We start from the raw sequence: 18,733 nt of genomic DNA, 5'->3' as shown, positions 1-18,733 counted from the left end.
TCTCACTGGTTTATGTCTACATGTTTTCGTGGGATTACTCCCTATTCAGATGGTGAATAATGCAAACAGACTTACCATCCTCTCTGTATCCTAAAGCTGGTCAGTTTGGTTGGAGAAAGCATAGAATCTCAAAATGATAGAGAATTTAAGGGTTTCTCTGCATGGAAAAGTCACCACGATATAATTTGAATCTGTTGTGGGGTTTTTTTAGATATAGTTAATTGGTGCCAAACCCCAACTTTCAAATTAAACTTTCTCATTTAGTTCAGTTGAATCCTTTCCTAATAGCTTTACATTAAATAAAAATATTCCAGTCTCCAATGAAAAGAGTGTCCACACAGGTTTTTACTCAAGTTTTGCTAGAAGAATTTAAGTTGTGCCAGGTCAATTTTCTCATATAAACTGCTTTCCCTATAACAATATGGACTCTGTGTGTAGGGAAAATAGAGTGAAAATAGTGGAACGCAAAATGCATGTCAGCTGGAAAATAAGTGACCTGCTTGTAAGAATATTTATGTGTTTTCTCCTGACTTGGCTTGGGGAAGAAAACAGCTTGACAAAACATCAGCTGTGAGCAGGATGTTTCTGCCATTGAAAATCCACATGGTCGTACTTGAGAGGCTTCTGGAAAAATGAAATGCTGTAGTTTAGAATCTGGAAAGTTTATTGGAAAGGCATTTACCCTAACATCCGCTGGGCAGGGACGTGTTTTGCCTGTTTGAACTGGTCACTTAGGAGTTATCATAATAATGTCTGCTTTTAGCTCTTTGCTGCGTATTTAGTTAGCTGGAGAAATGCACAGTGAAATCTTTCATTAAAAATGCCTTCAAAGTTATACCTATTTGCTAATTTTTTTAGACCCAGTAGAATATTTTCTCTGCCAGTAGAGTGTTTGAAAAGGAAGATGTATTCACATTTGAGCTTGCTAAAGCACAAAGTCCTCCTCTTCCTTACTCTGTGTGTATCTAAGTCACTGAAAAAAATGCAGTGAAGTTCAAAATCATTGTTCTTTATAGTCTTTCCAGTCTGGAAGTCAGATACATGACTGTAGGCCAGTCTCATTGCGTGAAATAAAATATTTCTCCGGAACACCACAGTTAGTCTTTAACTGATTTACTATAGTTAAACAGTAACAGTGAGAGTGTTCATAGTACCAAGCCTGGTGGCAAAACCACCCATACAAACAAGCCATTCATGAGAGCAGAGGAGGTTGTGAATAGTCTGAGCTTTTTTCTCAGCATTGCAGTGTGGGGCAAGGCTATTGAGGAAATCTCAATCCAGCTCTGCAGTCCAGCTTGAATAAATTCTAAAATGAAAGGTCTCTAGATACTGAGTAAGACCATTAGTGTTTTGAACGTGACAGGAAGAAAGATCAGTCTCTGCACGAATGTCTGCGGTGCGGTGAAGTCACCTCAGTGCCCTGGCAGCCTCTCTAGACAGTAGGTGAAAAACATGAGAATACCCAGCAGTAGGGATAGTCAGCATTGCTGGACTGGGGAGTTAGGCGGTCTGGTATTAATGGGAGCTTCTCCTTCTTTGCTGGTTAGAGGAGGAAGCTGACAAAAAAAGATAATGAGGATTATTAAATCTGTTCAAGGTGGATGAGCTAATCTTCCATTCCATCCATTTCATTTTCATCACACTGGCCATGATCAGCCAAAAAAAAAAAAAAAAAGGCAAGCTACTGAATGCTTTGCTAAGCTACCACTTAGCAAAAACAGTCTTCATGTCAGATGATCTATGATCTATTTACTATATGAAAATTGCTTCAGTTTAGATGGCTTGGGGAATAGCATCTCATCCACTTCAGAAGCCCTTTAAGCTGAGTATCTGGTATCTGGTTTTGTTACTCTACCCTACTATTTTATAGGCAATGCTGCTAAACAGAATTTTACAAACTTCCAAAGAATGTTTTGCAGGTACCTTTTCTAGCTCTTGAACCGCTCATTATAATAAGAATTTCTTTGAACACTTTGGGTGTCTCACGCAGTGTTTGTATTCTCTGACATTTAAATACCAGACTGCCTGATTACTTATGGAAATACTAATATCTGTTGAACCCAGTGGCTGTTCAAAATGTCTGCAATTTTTGCAAGATTATTTGTGTCAACAGAAAACAGAAAATTCAATGTGGCAATAGCTGAGAGGGTGCACGGAGCAGCAGTGGCGAGGAGCTGTGAGCAGAGCAGCTCGATGACTTTCCTCAGGCAACGCCGGCTGATGGAGCCCAAGCAGGAGGGGATTATGGCATTATTTAACCATAGCACCGTAAAGGTAGAGTTAAAAAAAATCACTACTGTGTATGTAATGAAAAAAGAAGATGGTTCAGAGACAATTTGCAGAACAGATGTTGTACTAAGTACAGTTCCATTTATTTATCGTATTATTGGATATTTTGACTGCCATAGCATACAGAGTATGCTCCATAGGGTGACTGACTAGTATTTAAAAGGAGTAGGAGTCTGTGAGCAGTGCCTAGGTCTCCCCAAAGTGCTGTATATTCCAGATGTCATCCACCCCTCTAGAAGCAAATACAAATGACGGAAGCTACGTTGGTTACCTGGGCCAGGCAAAGAAACCTGAGGTGTCCCACCAAAGGGCCAGCTCCAGGAAGAGCTGATTGTTTAGTGATGGGCTTCTGCCCCCTCTACAGCATGCTCTGCCCACCCAACATCAGGTTTTGCACAGAGCTTGTCATTCAGCCAAATGGGTCCCCTGCACAGGTGCCATCAGCTCCGGAGGAGGTCCCGCACTCCCTTCTGCTGTCCCCATGGGACAGCAGTAATGACTGAGGCTGAAATTTCTGTTCTACCTACATCATGCATCTCAATGTAAGGAAATACTCCTCTCGACAACAGTGATGATAGCACAAAATAAATAACCTCCCTGGGTTAGAAGGGACAAAGCAATAATTATTTAAGAAATAATGCAGTGCTATGCATATAGAAAAATCTCAGCTAGAACCCGCTTGCTTTTAGGTTCTCATAAATATTCTCCAACACTTTCCCTTTGGAGAGGCATTTTCCACAGCTGAAGTCTGCTCAAAACAGGTGGTCAGGGTTGTTTTGGTGTTTGTTTGGGCGAGCTTTAGAGCAGAATTACAGCTGCCATGTTCCAGTTTTCAACACATTCAGAAAATAGAAACAAGTAGTCGTCTTTGTAGAGCTACAGACAGGCACAATAAGCCAAGTTTTAAGGCTGCTTCAGTGTTTGTTGAGTTCTCACCAAGGGAAATTTTTTTTTTGTATGAGCAGTGTGATTTTTCTGATTGCTTTTTGTGCTCAGATCGCAGCTCTGAAAGCTGTTGACACACATGCACAACAGACTTTGCCTTTCATTTTTTCTCTGCTCAATTGAAAGCAGCTTTTCTTTCCTTAGATTTATGATATCTTGTTTTCCTGAGTATTAAAATGCTTAGAGAAAAAGCAGAAAAATATATTAATTTTCTATGGGCAATATATTTTAGTAGAAAATTGGTGAATGCTTATGTTAAACCTAAACAATGCAAGCTGTTAGGACACGGAAATACAGTATTAGCAAGCGTGCTTTAAAAAAGACAGTTAGGCAAGAGAAACATGGAAACAGCCCCCCAAACTAAGCAAATTATCTGTAAAAGATTAACCTTACGTGTAAGCATATGCAGCAGGATGCATGCCAGATTTGTTTATCATGACCTTTAATGAATCTATGTTATGATTTGGAACCGAGTCCAAACTGGATCTTCTGTCAGCTGCGTCTCCTGCAGCCACATCACCAGCACTTTCAGGAGGCAGCACACTGTAGCAGAAAGTTCAGGTCTTCATTCAGTTCAGGACTGATTTGCAACAATTAAATGATTATTCCTAAAATTAGGAAATTCTTCTCAATTCAGGGCATGATTCTGGAGCCCTTTATCACAAACGTAAGTTATACCAATGCAGCAAAAACAGATATGCACATTTCGTGCTGTGTCTTGAGGAGAGGCCTGAGGATTTGTATATAATTTGCATTTTGCCCTTTGGCCTTCACATAATTAGGGACATCTCTAGATTTGTTTTTCAAACTGAGACCATTAGAGGAGCGACAGTGAATTCCTGTATGAGCCTACAGTGCTATGTTTGCCAAGGTGCAAGGCTTTTCGCAGGAAAGGAAACAAAGACTTCATTTTAGTTAGCTTTATAGTGAACCATTTAGAAAAGATGGGAGAATGTGTTAACAAAGAATAAATGTAACAGAAACGGAGATATTTAAATTTATATCCGATAGAATTATCTTCTGGGGTTTTAAGGTTTTAAAACTTCAGATGTTCTTGGAGGGGGAGTCAAGTATTCATTTTAGGGAAAAAAGTCGAGATGACTAACATTGCACATATTTAATTTAGCTCCACCAATGTTTATAGCACTGGACACACAGTGTTTTACTGCAATAAGATGAATATTTATTAACAATTCAAAATGATCTGTTCCAAAATGTACAGTGTACTCACAGTGATGTTTTACCACAGAAGTCCAGGTGTTTCCTGTCTAAGTTTGGAAAGGCCGCTGGCTTATGATAGGTTTACTGAGCAATGCGTTTATGAGTTTAATGTGCAGCAAAACAACATTTTACTCTGTCTCATCCCTCAAAATGCAAATGGTTAAAATTTTTAAATGCTGATATTGCCTAATCTAACGTGAAGGATGGACTTGAGAAAATCTATTTAATATGCACAAGGAACTGCCATTGTTATTTATTCCGACATCTCTGCTGTAGTTCTCTAAAGCGTTTCAGTAACATGGAATAGGAGAGTGAAGAACTTGATAGAAATTGATATTTTGTACATTGTGCCTCCACATGATGTTTATGTTGATGGTAATTCCACAGATGATTGCTGGTAATGTTCTCAGTTTAGTGCTTTGTTCTTTTTTGAACAGTTCAGCTGGGTGCATCAAACTGTTCAGTAGGTTGCATCTCAGCAAAGGGTTTCAAGACTATTAAGGCAGCCTGCCTGAGCTGTAAAGTAGACCCTTTCCACATATCCAGAAAGAATTTTAGTTATGATTATACTTGTAGGAGATTGCAGTGACACACTTCTCTTTACCCAGAGAACTGTGAAATTGCAAAAGATCAATTCCTGATGGCAGAGATGAACAAAATAGGTCATGCCGATACACTGCAGTCCTGCTACCAGCCCATCCCTGGGACCCCTCTGCCCACACATGCAGCTTTCCTTCCAGGAGAAACGGGAGTACGAGTAGGGAAATAGGCACTGGGATAACACCCGTGCTGTCCTGTGGTTCAGCAGCAGAAGCAGCCATACCGCAGGAGTAGAAAAGCTCCCAAGGCCAACCATTGTCATACAGCCATCATTAAATGCGCTAGAAACTTCAGTGTTCTCAGTGACTGTAATCTTCATAAAATTTTACTTACATCTGAAACCCATCATTATAGAGCTTGAACTCTAGAGTATATTGCACCAACATTTCTGCATTACTAGTGTATGTGTCCAAGCTGCCGAATACATAGCCAATGATAGGCAAACTGACCTACTTTTCCATGACAAGTTCAGAGGGAAAGCTTTACCTTAGGATTGTAAGTGCGTGCCATGTTTAGAAAGTATGGTCCTCTATCTGTTTTCAGAGAGAGGAAATCAGCTTCTGTTTATTTCTGTTTACTGGAGATAGGCTACTAAATCTCTCAATCTGAGGAACTCAGGGCTGTGCTGATGTCAACAGTTGTACTTTTGTGTGATCACCCCATCACAACAGGGAGAAGATAGTAAAAGCATTCAGTTGCTTACAAAGTTCACTTCTTTTGAAAATCTAAGCTTGATGGTAGCTGTTTGCCTTCTGAAACAGAAAGATTGTTGTCACTTTCTCAGAAGGACCAGATATAAGCTCTTTTTGAAAAGTAACATGAAACTCACTTCCAAAGAGACATGACCAGCCAAGGGAAACCAATTAGTGCCAATTAAGCTGGCTCCCAGCTAAGCTAACTCAGTTCTGCAAGTCTTCATGAATGCTTTGGTGGAAGTCAGGAAATACATCCTTCTTCCACAGCTATGTCTTGTGACAGCATCTCTGGCTGTTCAGACAGTTCCTCTTAAGCCCTATGCCAAGAGCACAGCAGAACCCTATTTTCTCCTGTCTGCTTCAAGAAACAACAAACTACACGGTGCCTGTGAAGGTAAAGCTGAATTGTTAAAAACACTGTATGAGTAGGAGGGAACAGAAATTTTGGACAAAGTTCTAAGCCAGGAAGTGAAGATACTATTAGAAAGCTCAATTTCTGAAAAAAAACAAGCCCATCGCTCGAGAGCCATCTAGTGCCTGCCTGGTCTCTGCATGGGGAGAGTGACGGGCCCGGGTGTCACTGCTTCAGCTCAGACCTGGCTGAAAACTAAACAACTAAACCTGAAACTAAATAGAGGGACCCGTAACGTGTCAAGTCAACTATTACAAGAGTTGGTGTCCAGTCCTGGAAGCCTATGTGCATATAAATGTTTTGGTTCTTCTGATTATTTGCATGTCAGTGCTCACAGAATTTGACCTTTATTTTGAATGGTAATTAACACATTGGCTATAGATATTAATCAAAGACAAGAGGGTGAAGAAACACAATATGCTTTCTGCATTGGTTTGTGCAATGTTTAAATAGGTGGGACCAGAGGAAAGGGTAGGGCATAGCTAATCCTGTGAATTCCTTCCACACTTACTGCCATTCATTGTGTGCAAGGGATGTTCAAATTAAAAGATGTGCTCTGAGGATGGGAAGCAACATGTCTGAAGTTTGAACGTGCTAGAGTTTTCCTAACTTCCACCAGCCCTCACCTCTCACTACTTCTTTTTCAGTCTCACCTTGTAAGCTTTAATTTGTTATCCTTTCTTCACTTGGGAATAGTGGATATAGGGAGCAGAATTATGTAAAGCATACTCCTCCTTTTATCAAGAACTTTATAGTCAGTTTTTGTCCTAAAGAAGTCTCAGTAGGGTGTGACTTGTATTTATGTACTGTTACTGAAACAAGAAAGAGTCTTTCTAACTGTCTTTTAGCTGAAAGTTTAGGAAAAATGAACAGAGCTTACACAGGCTATCTTCAGAGATTCTTTTCAAAAAAATATATGCATTAAAAGGTGTTTGATACAGCTACCTATTTTCACTTACAACACAACAATCTACCTTTGAATTACAGACTTGAATGTGATTATTACACTTTATTTTCCAAAGTGACCATAAAATACCGTTAAGCATCTTCATACTGTTCCAGCCCAGCCCAGCCACTCCAGAACTGTGGCTATAGTCCAGTCCCTGCTGTCCCGCCTGCTGCTGCTGCGTGAATTCTCCTTTGTGCTAACTCATCCCTATATCCAGCTTGTATAATGTAGGAAAAGGTCCAGTGTGTCATTTTACACAAAGAACTGCAACTAGAAATCAGCTGGCCCTGGCGTGTGTACACTACAGATGCTCTTCAGAGCTCCAGACCAAGGCTGGAACTGCAGCACCTCTCTCTGTCTTACCCCTTTGTTAAACACGGCTCAGATTGAAACACAGGAAGAAAACCTTTGTGAAAGAAATACTGTTTCTAGATGCGGTGTCTGATTATGGATGCCAATAATGTCACTATGAGCACACTAGGTAGAACTAGGTGTGTTCTACCATGTAGCCTGGGCTGATGACATTAAAGAAAAAAAGTTGTTCTGTGGCCAGAAAAGCCAATCAAACCTTTTTGCTATAAATTAAGCCCTTTTTCCCCAAAAGATTTTCCAAAATCCTTTGTTTCCCTCTCCCACACGAGCCTCAGCTTTCCCTTGCGTCCTTGCAACCCATCCACCGAGCAATACTCAAATGCGCTGTGGCTTGCCCAGAGTAGCACATGTGCTCCTCGGCCACCTGGCTCCTGCCCGCCCCTGCCCCTGCCAGCTTTCACGACAGCTGGCTACCTTCTAGGCTTCCCACCATCTGTCAAGGTTGGCAAAAAACTAGCCAAGAAGTTCAAAAGTTACTGGGAGGAGACTGGAGAGAGCACATTCGGACAAGCTGCCTTTCCCCGCGAAGTCAGGCTAAAAGGGACCTGGAAACATTTGTTGGACACTGAGGAGGCTCCTCCTCCCTGCGGGAAGCAGAGCGTTTCCAGGAGAAGGAGAGGATTTTATGTACTAGCACTTATAAGGCAAAATGTCACACCTAATGCAAATGTATGCTCCAGCACGTGGCGCGTCCCTTGGCTTTTGCGCCAAGTGCTTTCCCGTGCTCTGCTCAGAGGCAGGGCTGCTGTGCCTGTTCGGGAGCAGCAAGGAGGTGCCAGGTGAGTCCTCCAAGAAACAGCCGTGGCTGCGAGCCCTCGCAAACTCACCGCTTGCACAGAGTTGGCCAGAATCAAAAGAAACCAGCCCAGAAGGCAGGGAGACAGTGGCGCATCAGTCAAGGTCTTGCCAAGTCAACACAAAGTTGACCATCTTGGGCTTGGATCAGCATCCCGCTATGGAGGTACCACGCGGCGGGGCTGCGGTCTGACTGCTCGGTTGTTTCTGCGGCTGAGACGTAATTCCATCAGGTCTCAGGCGAGTGGTCGGAGCTGGAGTTCAGAGCCGCTTCCAGGCAGCTCTGGTGAATAAAACCCCTCATTATTTCAGAGATTTACTAATTGTTTTTCTGATTCAGAACACTGGAAATGAGAACACCTATTTTTCTATTTTCGCTGACTCCAGCGCTTTTTGGTGTAGGCACCCTGGGGAAGCAGTGATTCAGTCATCCAACCACGTAACAACGTGAGGCTTAATGAGTAACACATTTGTACTTTCCATTCTCGGTCTGAGAAAAGGCCTATAAATAAAGCATATTTGCCCTCAGATCAAGAAAACCTTTTTCTTAAGTAATGTCATTAAATTTTAAATAAGATGTACAGGCAATTACTGGTGAAAATGTTAAATACTGGATAACCTATGAATATGACCTAATTTAATATAATTTTATAAATGCTTGAATTCAATTAAATAAAAACTTTTGTATAACATTTAAACTGTTTGCTTAGTTCTCCCCAGAGCTCACAGTAGGTTACTGTGAGCCAAACAGCATTACAGCATTTGTTTAAAATGCCAAAAGGCTTAGGATAGATCCCATATACTTCTAGCTGAATCCCTAGTCACTGGACAGCAATTTCTGGGCAGAAGCTGCTGTATTAAATAATTGCTAGCTAATAAATATATTTTAGACACATTATAAACCTGGTTGTTAAATCTGTTAGAGTAAATGAAATGTTTATTGCAGAAAAATATGCAATTTGCTGTTTTGACCTAGGTGTGTTGTCATGGAAACCGAACTCTTTCTTGTGCAATAAAAAATCTGCTTGTCATCTGATTTGAGCCAGTTATTTGCACAGGTGGTTTTCTTAGCAGACAAGTACTTAGTAAAAACAAATCTATTCTTTCTCAATAGTTCCATTATGTGTTCCCACAACAATGTGTTTCATTTCACTAGCCTTGTAATTAATGATCCATTATCAACTAATTAAATCACATTTAGATTTTTTATGAGTTCATCTGTTACACAACGCTTGCTCCCCAATCCTCCTTCCTGGGTGTGTTAACCTTGTAAGAGTTTTAATTAATGGTGAGAATGAAGTATTGTAGTTTGCACGGTACTTCAGACAGGCTAAAGTAATAACAAATGTGGACACGTAAATATATCCAACAATTTAATACCAATTTCCTTAAATGAAATAAAGCACCAGTAGGAGTAACTGAAATCAGATTTCCAATCTGTACGTAAAGCTGTTGTAAAACATTAAGTTCATGTGGTTGCAGACAATGGAAACTGAAATGTGAACTATGCTAACAGTTCCAAAATGTCATCCAAAAGAAAATTCAGCTTAATAGACAACATCTTTGCTGTTAGGCCTGCTCCAGACCTCACTGAGATCAGTGAAAAGACATTCATTAACTGATTTTGGATCTAGTTCTTGGTTTGCAATCCTTTGGGCAGAGGCTGTCTCCATCTGTGACAGCACATCACACAGTATAGCTGGTTTGTAAGCCCAGGTTGACTTACAGTATCATAAAAAGCAGTAATAGTAGAGGTGAGATGGAAACAGATAAGTTAAGACAAAAGAAAGCACTTTTGATCACGTGATATTTTCTACAGGAGTTTTAAGATAGACTAAGATGACACAATGATAGAGTTCTAAAAACAATGCTTGTATGATTTCACTGACATAAACTATTTGTACTTGAGATGTACTAATGATATCCGTACTCAAATGGGACCAGGCGGACACTGTTTTTTGATTTCTCTCTTCAACCGATTAATGGATCGGAATGTCACTTTCAGGCAAATTTATTCAGACTGGCAGATTATTCCCGAGACTCACGCAACATCCCCACTGGGGCGCCCGCCCCTCGTGCACGCTCCGCAGCTGCCCGCATTATGCCTCATTGCGCTCCGATCTCCTACGTGGCAATGGCAGCTCATGTGCCAAGTCTGTCATCTACTGACCGCGATGCCCGCGGGTGCGTGGTACCATGATGGGGGAAAAGGTCGAGTTAGGAGGGAGCTGGACACGGAGCACCCTGCTGCGAGGGGTGCTCGGTGCCTGCAGTGTAACGTCAAAAGCTCTTCACCTTCGTGCCCAGCCCTGACCCAGACACACGTCCTGGGGTCCCGCGTGGGGTGGGCTGGACATGGTCCCGGGCACTGCCGAGTCAGTTGGCCGTGCTATGCAAAGCCCTGCCTCGAAGTGCCATTCACCTGAAGGAGGTGAAGCCCGAAAGAAAGAAATACTGTACCCTACCTGGAGGGATGGGGAAGGGTTAAATGTGACATTTCCCATTTGAAGCCATTGGCTCTTGAGCTGCTTTTCTAGGCGGTTTTGAGCATCTGCTACAAATAAGAAGCTGTGCAGGATTTAACATTTCAAGAAAATAGGTAAATAACAGGCCCTTACACATTCCTTTGCAAACGTGGCAAATAGTGTAAACAGCTTTGTGAGACCGATTATACAAGTTATATGTTTAGTCTACAAACTGGGTACCGTTAACTAAAGCTCCTTTGTTTCTACTTGGAATGACTTTATCAGAGATTTAAGAATCAAGTTTTATATACGTGCAATGGAATGTTAAATCATGTGCAACCCAAGTGCCTTGGAAACGCAATGCTTTGGGGCACTTTTAAGAAACTACATTAGTTAAAAATTTTATTTTGTCTGATCACTGTTTGTATGGAATTTTGCCCACTCATAGAGAACAGCAGTATATATACTCAGTATTATATTTAGAAAAAAATTTGGTTTATTAATGCAAAAATGGACTTTACTCACATACTAGAATATTTACTGTAGATATTTCACTAGATGGCACTACAGTACTGTAAACATTGGAAGAACATGTAGTTCAGTTCCTGCATCTGAGTTTATCTGTAATCCAGTTTACTTTCATAATAAGTATTAGGTGCGATGGTGATGAGTATTACCATGAGCAAACAATGTTGAGATCTCAACTCATACACGTTGGTTTGCTCTGTCCCACACATGGACACAAACACGTACACATTGCACTGAGAAGGTCAAAAGCTGGAACGCAATGGAGAGACTCGAGGGGAATTGTAAATAGAGCAAGTATTTCCGTTCACAAAAGAAAAGAGGGGAAGAAACTTCTTTGAAGAGTGAAAGGAGCAGGAAAAGAACAGGTTTCAAATTTTTGAGAGGAATCAGAAAGAGAGGGAGCTGTGGCCAAAAATGGAAAAACAGCTTTAACACATTAAAAATGCCAATAAACTTGGAATGGCTACATCTATAGAAGAGAAATTCTACAAAAAGCTTAGAAAAGAGGAAGGACTTTCCAGATTGAATTTGAGGGTAGATAAGAGGTACTCTAGGGATATTATATTTCCTTATCTTGGAGAAAGAAAGTATTCTATCCATAATCTTACGATTTCCCTGAAGATTAGTGAATAGCAAATGAGGGCCAGCTCTTCATCTGCTGTTCACTTTCATGGCTCCTTTGACTTAAGTGAAGTCACTCTGACTTAAAACAGATGAAGATCAGACCTCTGTAAGTTTGAAGCATTTATCAAGCAAACAGATAGTATCTTTTTTTTTTCTCCCGAAGAATATTATTAAATTATGCACAAAGTTTAGCCATCCTGTATTTTCTCCAAATTGTGTTAACGCTGTGTTTTTTATTGAAGCACTCAGATGTTCCAGCTGTTACTTGCATTTTTCTTTAATTGATCTCATGCGAGCTAGTGCATTGTATTTAAAGTAGTAATTTGGTAATCCTGAGGTTCTATACACATGAAGCTAAAGGTATAAACTGTGTGCTCTGACAGACAAGATTTGGCAGATTTAGCTGCAGTGGCTTAAGACATGACCACCTCCAGCTGTTCACCTAACACCTCTCTGCCTTCCAGCATCAGCGTCCTCTAGAAAGGGTGACAGAATGGCACATGTGTCAGCACTTCAAGTGCCCCCGTTCACAGCCTGGCATTTCAGCCTAAAGCACTGAGGAGGGGAGTGTGAAATACAAGAGCGAGCTAGGCTGATGCACAGACACATACTCCCTGCTACAACGGCAGCAGTCGGCATCAACACAAAGCAGACAGCTGCAGGGTAGGAACAACTGCCACAGCTAAATCTGTCAGAGTTTGATAATGAGAGCCAAAGGCATGAGCAGACCTACAAAAGTGCATGCTTCAATCCAGCCCTATTAACAAAACACTTGAGCACCTTCTCAATCTCCTTGACTTCACAGGTCTTAATGCCTAAACCAAAGCCTATAAAAACTCACCGACTAACTTTTAATCAAGTCTGAATGAGGAATTAAAATAAGGGTATTCCATTTCATCATTCCATTAAAATTATTTGCAACTTTGTGGCTTCTGGCATTGTTGCAGTATGTCACATTCCTTAGTGCAATAATACTACTTTACATTAGCCAAGTGTACAATAATACTACTTTACATTAGCCAAATGTAAAGACCTATCTTGTGAAGGCTGTCCTGCAGTGGCAGGAAAGAGTCAGCAGGGTGGGCTGTAGATGAGTCTGAAGCATAACGTGTTCTTTTTAGAAAAAAATTACTTGCCCACTATGTCCAAGCCTGGAAATCATGTTTTTCCTGATGACTCGGTGAAAAAGTGTTAATCTTTTCCCTGAGATGCAAGTTTCATTGCATGATATATGCTTTTAGCATTGGAACCGGTATTATTGACGACTACAAGTCTCTTGAGTAAAAAAAAAAACAAAACACTTTTATCAAAATTGTAACTGCTGAATACATGTACTCATGTCACATAGTTGTCACACAAATCTTGATTTTAGCTCTGGAGGATTTAGAGATAAGTGAAACTGAAAGTTTTCCCAAATTCCACAAATCTGAGCCTGAGATTGTCAGTTTGTCTCCAGTCACAACTCCCAGCAGGTCCTGAAACGTGTGACACATTGGAGCCATCAAAACCCATCATCTCAGGAGAAAATGCAACATGAATCCTGTAGTGTTAAAATCATTCTTTTTAATCTGGCCTTCCTTTGACTTCTGGTGCAAAGCGATTGAAAGCTGCTGCCTGGCAGAGAGCACGTGTGATATTAGTTCATCTCCAGTGAAGTTTCCAATTAGTTCATGTCCAATTCAGACTGCTGAGACATGCATCCAGCCTTCCCCAGACAACTTGTCTTTTTACAACCAGAAGCATTGACAAGTGGAGGAAGAGTGATTTAGCCATTTGGCCAGGATTTAAAGACTTTGTTTTGCAAACAGAATGCCTGGCTTGCAGAAGTGCCAGATAAATGGGTCCTGCTCCCACACACATTGACTGGGCTCGCAGTTCTAGTGCTGCAGGTTCATCGTTACGGCAAAATTAGAGGTGATGAAATTTTTATGTTTGTTTCAAGCCTGAGGGGGGGGTACTGACCCATTTTGGACAAAGGGCCAGTGTAACTTTTGCTCAGGAGAAGGAAGCAATGATTTCAAATGTGACTGAAGAAGCCCAGCAGTTTGGGCAGCCTTGGGAGCTGGTTTAGTGAGCAAGTGAGACATCGAAGTGCATCAGTGGCTTGGTACCATGGTTTATTCCAAGTGGGAGCTTCCACAGCACTTTTCATTCAGCCTAATTGGGTTCCTCTGGAAGTCAAATGGAGCTTGATCATTGCTGTCACCAGGAGCAGGGTTAGCTAAACAGAAAGCACTTTTGTACCGGTATCACCTTCATATACATAGGTATGACATATACAATTACTTTAAAGTGACAAAGAGCTCATATAATTGAGGTATTTGAATAATAAGCCTCATTTACTTGGAAATGTTAACAGGGCTGTAATCCCGTACAGTGTGGCACATGCTTCATGGCACATGAGGCCTGAGTGCCTGTTTCCCCTTCATACTGATACGTACAGTGTTATTTAAATAAAAAAAAATGGAAATATCAAAAATGGCTAGGGCAGTTGTGTTTCTTTAAAAATACTGTAATAGAATTTGTTATTAAAGTTCATTACCGTGCACCCATAAATATTTACATATTTTTATGAGCATATTCACTGGCCATGACAGATTCAAAAGCAGTCTGATGCTTGAAAGTGTCATTAAATAGCAACAGCTATGTAGTTTCTATGTTTTAATAACAGTGTATTTATTTAAATGTTCTCTTGGTAGTCAGCTGCATCCTTCTAAATGATCATTCTGGAGGTTGTCTCTCCAGACAGAGATATAAAAATATATTTGACCCACTTGTAATACATTGGATTTTTCTTTATAATCTCATTAAAAAGTGTGCAGTGAACACAAACCCATAATTTACCTGGTGTTGTAGTTTCATTAAACATCAAAAGGGAGCTTGATGGAGTAGAATAATCCTATTCTGCATCCTTCATTGAACATCTTTCAGAATAAGTTTATTCATTTAATTAGAAGGCTTCTCTAAATGAAGATTGCACTGGTTTTACTAGTCTGACCAAATTTGCATTTCTTATCCAAAGCACCCTCTATTTCACTGTACTTACGATAAGTGTGCTAGAACACGTGCTGCAAAATATCTCCACAAATTGGTACTTATTTCCAAAATTGTGTTAGTACTAATTCAAAAGTGAAGGAACAGAAAAGCTCCATTACACTTTAAGTGGAATTTTCCCTTCAAATCTGTGGATTAGTCATGGCAAACAATGAAATGTTTAATTCAACATTAAATGGGATTATTAAATATCTTTTCAAAGTGGAAAATCACATGCATTATTCTATTCCCAATACAAAAGGACAGTGAATTAGTTTCTCTCTTCATTCAGTATAAAACAATGAATAATACCATGGGCATACTTCAGCCTCAGAGGACTCTGCTGAATCACATACACTGAAAACTATCTGGATCATTTTAATATGAAGGTGACATTCTCTGTGATTAAAACATTGTATTGTTGTAAGGATGGTGAGGCTTGTAAAAGTTGGGATGTTGTAAACTGGGATGTTGTAGCTAAGCAAATTTTAACTCCCCATCTCAGTCTTATATGCAGACAAACAGTTTTGGAAAGATGCTTTGCAGCTTAGCAGCCATAACACACAGTTGGAAGAGTAAAGCCGTTTCATTTCCATTTTTCTCTTTTATGTGTCTGGCTTTTGGGAGTGTGACCTTTCTCACATCTGGATCGATACGTCTGTAACCATTAATTCTAGGAAAACCAGGACCTGTTCGTAACACTAGAGATTAGGATATAACACATGGGCAAGTCTCTCCCTGCCGAAGAATGGATAGGTGGCTAACTAGGCAGTTCTCTTCTTAATCAATGACATTGGCTTCCCTGGGAAAGGGATGTACTCAGGCTATAAAGGTGCAGAGATGGATAGCTCTTCAGCATCCAAAACACCAAGAAGGGAATGGTGCTGGAATACGTAGCCCAAAAAGTAATGCATCACCTTAAAGCAAATTTTTTTCTTCTGTAATATCTGACTCCCTCTCATGCCTGTATTGGGTTAGGTGTAAGCTTATTTCATGCATGGTATCAAATAAATTGCTGGTATTTTCTAGAATTAGGTATCCTTTCTCATGTGAGTAATAGTCATAACAAACTTCAATAGGTAGCAAAAACATTGCTGAGCACCAAATTTATGGTACTCAGGATTCTTACCCCCAGGTAAGCATGAAAACCTTTCAGCCAACTGTGCAAAATTCTTTCTAAGGGAAAAAATATCAGATGGAAATTATGCCAGCCTAACAGAAATTGTCTTTCTATGGGCACCTGAAAGGATCTTTGGAAGTAGGGTTGTTAGTTAATGAGATCATTTGAATAGTCTTTGTAAGTGGTTGGCAATCCCTCGAGGACAGAAGAAGTACCAGTCTTTCACCTTTTAGCCCATCTCACATTGAGCAATGACAAGGTTGTGTGAAATGTATTCTTTGGAGACTGTTTTAGAGAAAATAAAGTGAAGGGCACTTATTAGATTTTCCTACTACATCTCATCTCCCAGGAAAGCCTTTCCTTTGCCCACGGCTGGACTCGTTGCAGTCGACACAGGACAATACTTTCTTTGATTTCAAAAAGTCTGTTTACTTGGCTTCAGAGTGGTTTCAAAACTCTGGGTTTTTTGTACTGAACTATTGCTGAGTAGGCAAGTATGAAGAAGTCTTCGCTGTGGTGCACCAAGTCTTTTGTGAGTGGGTTAAAAGATTTATTAGGAGTTGAACCAGCAGAGTGCTTAGAAGTAATTAGGGACTTTGCTTGTGATTTATTTCGGGCCATAGGGGTGAACAGTAAGAGATAACAGCCAGTTGTGTTCAGGTGCTTGCTTCTTTTGTTACTGTGATTACTACTTGGAGGCGGGTTAGTATTTAAAATAATCTGATACTTTTGTTACATAAATCCATATTAACCCAACAGAATGACTATGTAACTTGAGGGGATAACTTACGCATTAGTGAGACATAGGATAGTGGCCGAGTCACAGGAGCTCTTAACAGTCAGTACAATAAAACTGTATTTATCCTTAACCAGATTTTTCTGCCTACCAGAACATACAGCAGAGTGACATAACTGCTTCTATAGAAGGGAACTAGATGGAGAAAAATAATTGAGTCTGTATACAAAACATTTTGAGCACAGGAGATGCATTTCAAAAACGTGTCTTTTCATGGGTTAAAATAAAGTTTAATCAATTGATTTTGTTCTGCATATTTCAGTGCAGGAAATAAATGTTTATTTCCTTCAGCAGTTGCTTTCAGTCATCTCTTGTCCTGCCGCTATTCAATGTCCTGGCTATTCTATGATCTCCATTTCATGTTTGTTAGAAGATTTCTCTCACTTAGCTGCGTGCCATCCCTGCATAAGGCTGTGGCAAATAAAACAAGAGCAGGTACAAATTCATGCCAAAGATTCAGTCCTTGAGCTAAGAACAAGTTTTGGATTGAGTCAGCATATGTCATGGTTCAGCAAGCTGGTGTTTTTCTGGGGTGGTTGCCATCGTGTGCTTCAGCAGCTAAGCATTCACTTTTAAGGTAGTGTGGGTGTAAACCCGTCTCCACTAAGTCAGTGGCAAAATTCCCATCAACTTCAAGGAGGCAAGGGTGTCTTCTCAAGTCTCTGGGCTCAGTGTGATATTTCTTCTGTGTGGCACGCTGCGCCAATGCTTTGTTTTTCCCATGTTTCCTGTGGATTGTTTGATATGACAACTATTGGTCTATATTAAACCTTCTTTTTCTTTCTTTTTTTTTTTTTTTAATTTCACTTTCATGGTGCTTCCATTCAGCCCATTACTAAAAAAATAAAAAATTTACCATGAAGACAAAGTAAGTCTGTAGTCCCTTTAGATTTGAAGTAAATCTTCAAAATATAAATTGAAGAGTAGGTGCTTGATGTTGTATCTAAAAGATGTCAAGGTGAAATAAGCTTTCAGAGAAATGAGAAATGGCAGAATTCCTTGCAATGGCATGTTAACTCTGAAGCAGAGTGGTAGTTCAAAGGGCGTTAACACCCTCAGTATCACTATTACTCTTTCACTGCTGTGCAGCTGAAAATGAGACAAGCTGCACACATCTGAGTGGTCATGAATGAAGACTGAATGGCTCATGTACCTTCTGCAGCACTGATAGAAAAAACTCTTTAAGTTTTTTCTATATGTTGCTTCCTATATTTTTATCAGCTCTATTTCATAACCAAATCTGCTTTGTTCTTACAACTTGGTTTGTCCCTGCGTGCTTGAGGTAAGATGCTGATGACACGTGAAGAGTAAATGTATAAGCTGATTTAATTAATGATTAGTTATATTCTTTTTCTGCATTCAGTGTTTCATCTTGCCCTGTTCGTCATCCACTTGATCAAAAGTACCTAAATATTTGTCATATGTATCAAATCACAGCCGAGTAGATACTGAGCTAAAATACTCAGCTTTACAGCCTTGCCTTGTGGTGGGGGACTTCCATCGCCACAGGGTGAGGCCTGGATTAAGTTGGGCTGTCACAGGGACTAAGCCTGAAGTAGCTGTGTTGAACCTGTCCCAGAGTTACCTACATATGGCTACTGAGAGAAACAAATCTAAGTTTGTTTTAAATGGATTAGTCAAACTTCACTAAATGCTTGTGTCGACATTCTCATTTAGAATTAAAGCGGCCTTAATTCAGTTTCATTCACTCAGAAAATTGATTAACTGTATGGACAGAGCATTGCTAGCAATAATATTACCACGGCTTAATGAGTTACCATTCATCAGCTGACCGTCAATAACTTCTTGTCTATAAGCTTCCATTCCACCACAGTTGCAGGGTTTGCCTTGTAATTGTGAGGGGTTGACAGCCTACGCATGGTCAGGGC

At 40.3% G+C, this 18,733-nt stretch overlaps 1 protein-coding gene across 2 annotated transcripts in view; it reads left to right on the top strand.

Moving 5' to 3' along the window:
• PDZRN3 (PDZ domain containing ring finger 3) overlaps positions 1 to 18,733 on the top strand; it is a 150,259-nt gene that overhangs the window by 62,711 nt on the left and 68,815 nt on the right. The window contains exon 1 of one of the 2 annotated variants that reach the window (XM_052776358.1): positions 8,179 to 8,444. The exons of the other annotated variant lie outside the window; for it this stretch is intronic. Within the exon in view, the coding sequence (XP_052632318.1) occupies positions 8,439 to 8,444 (6 nt within the window). The 5' untranslated portion in view covers positions 8,179 to 8,438. Of the gene's footprint in view, positions 1 to 8,178; positions 8,445 to 18,733 lie in introns of those variants that run through there. 2 annotated transcript variants of the gene reach the window in all.

This window comes from Harpia harpyja, chromosome Z (assembly GCF_026419915.1).
Source record: "Harpia harpyja isolate bHarHar1 chromosome Z, bHarHar1 primary haplotype, whole genome shotgun sequence".
Lineage (NCBI taxonomy): Eukaryota > Metazoa > Chordata > Aves > Accipitriformes > Accipitridae > Harpia > Harpia harpyja.
This window is presented reverse-complemented; position numbering and strand designations above follow the sequence as displayed.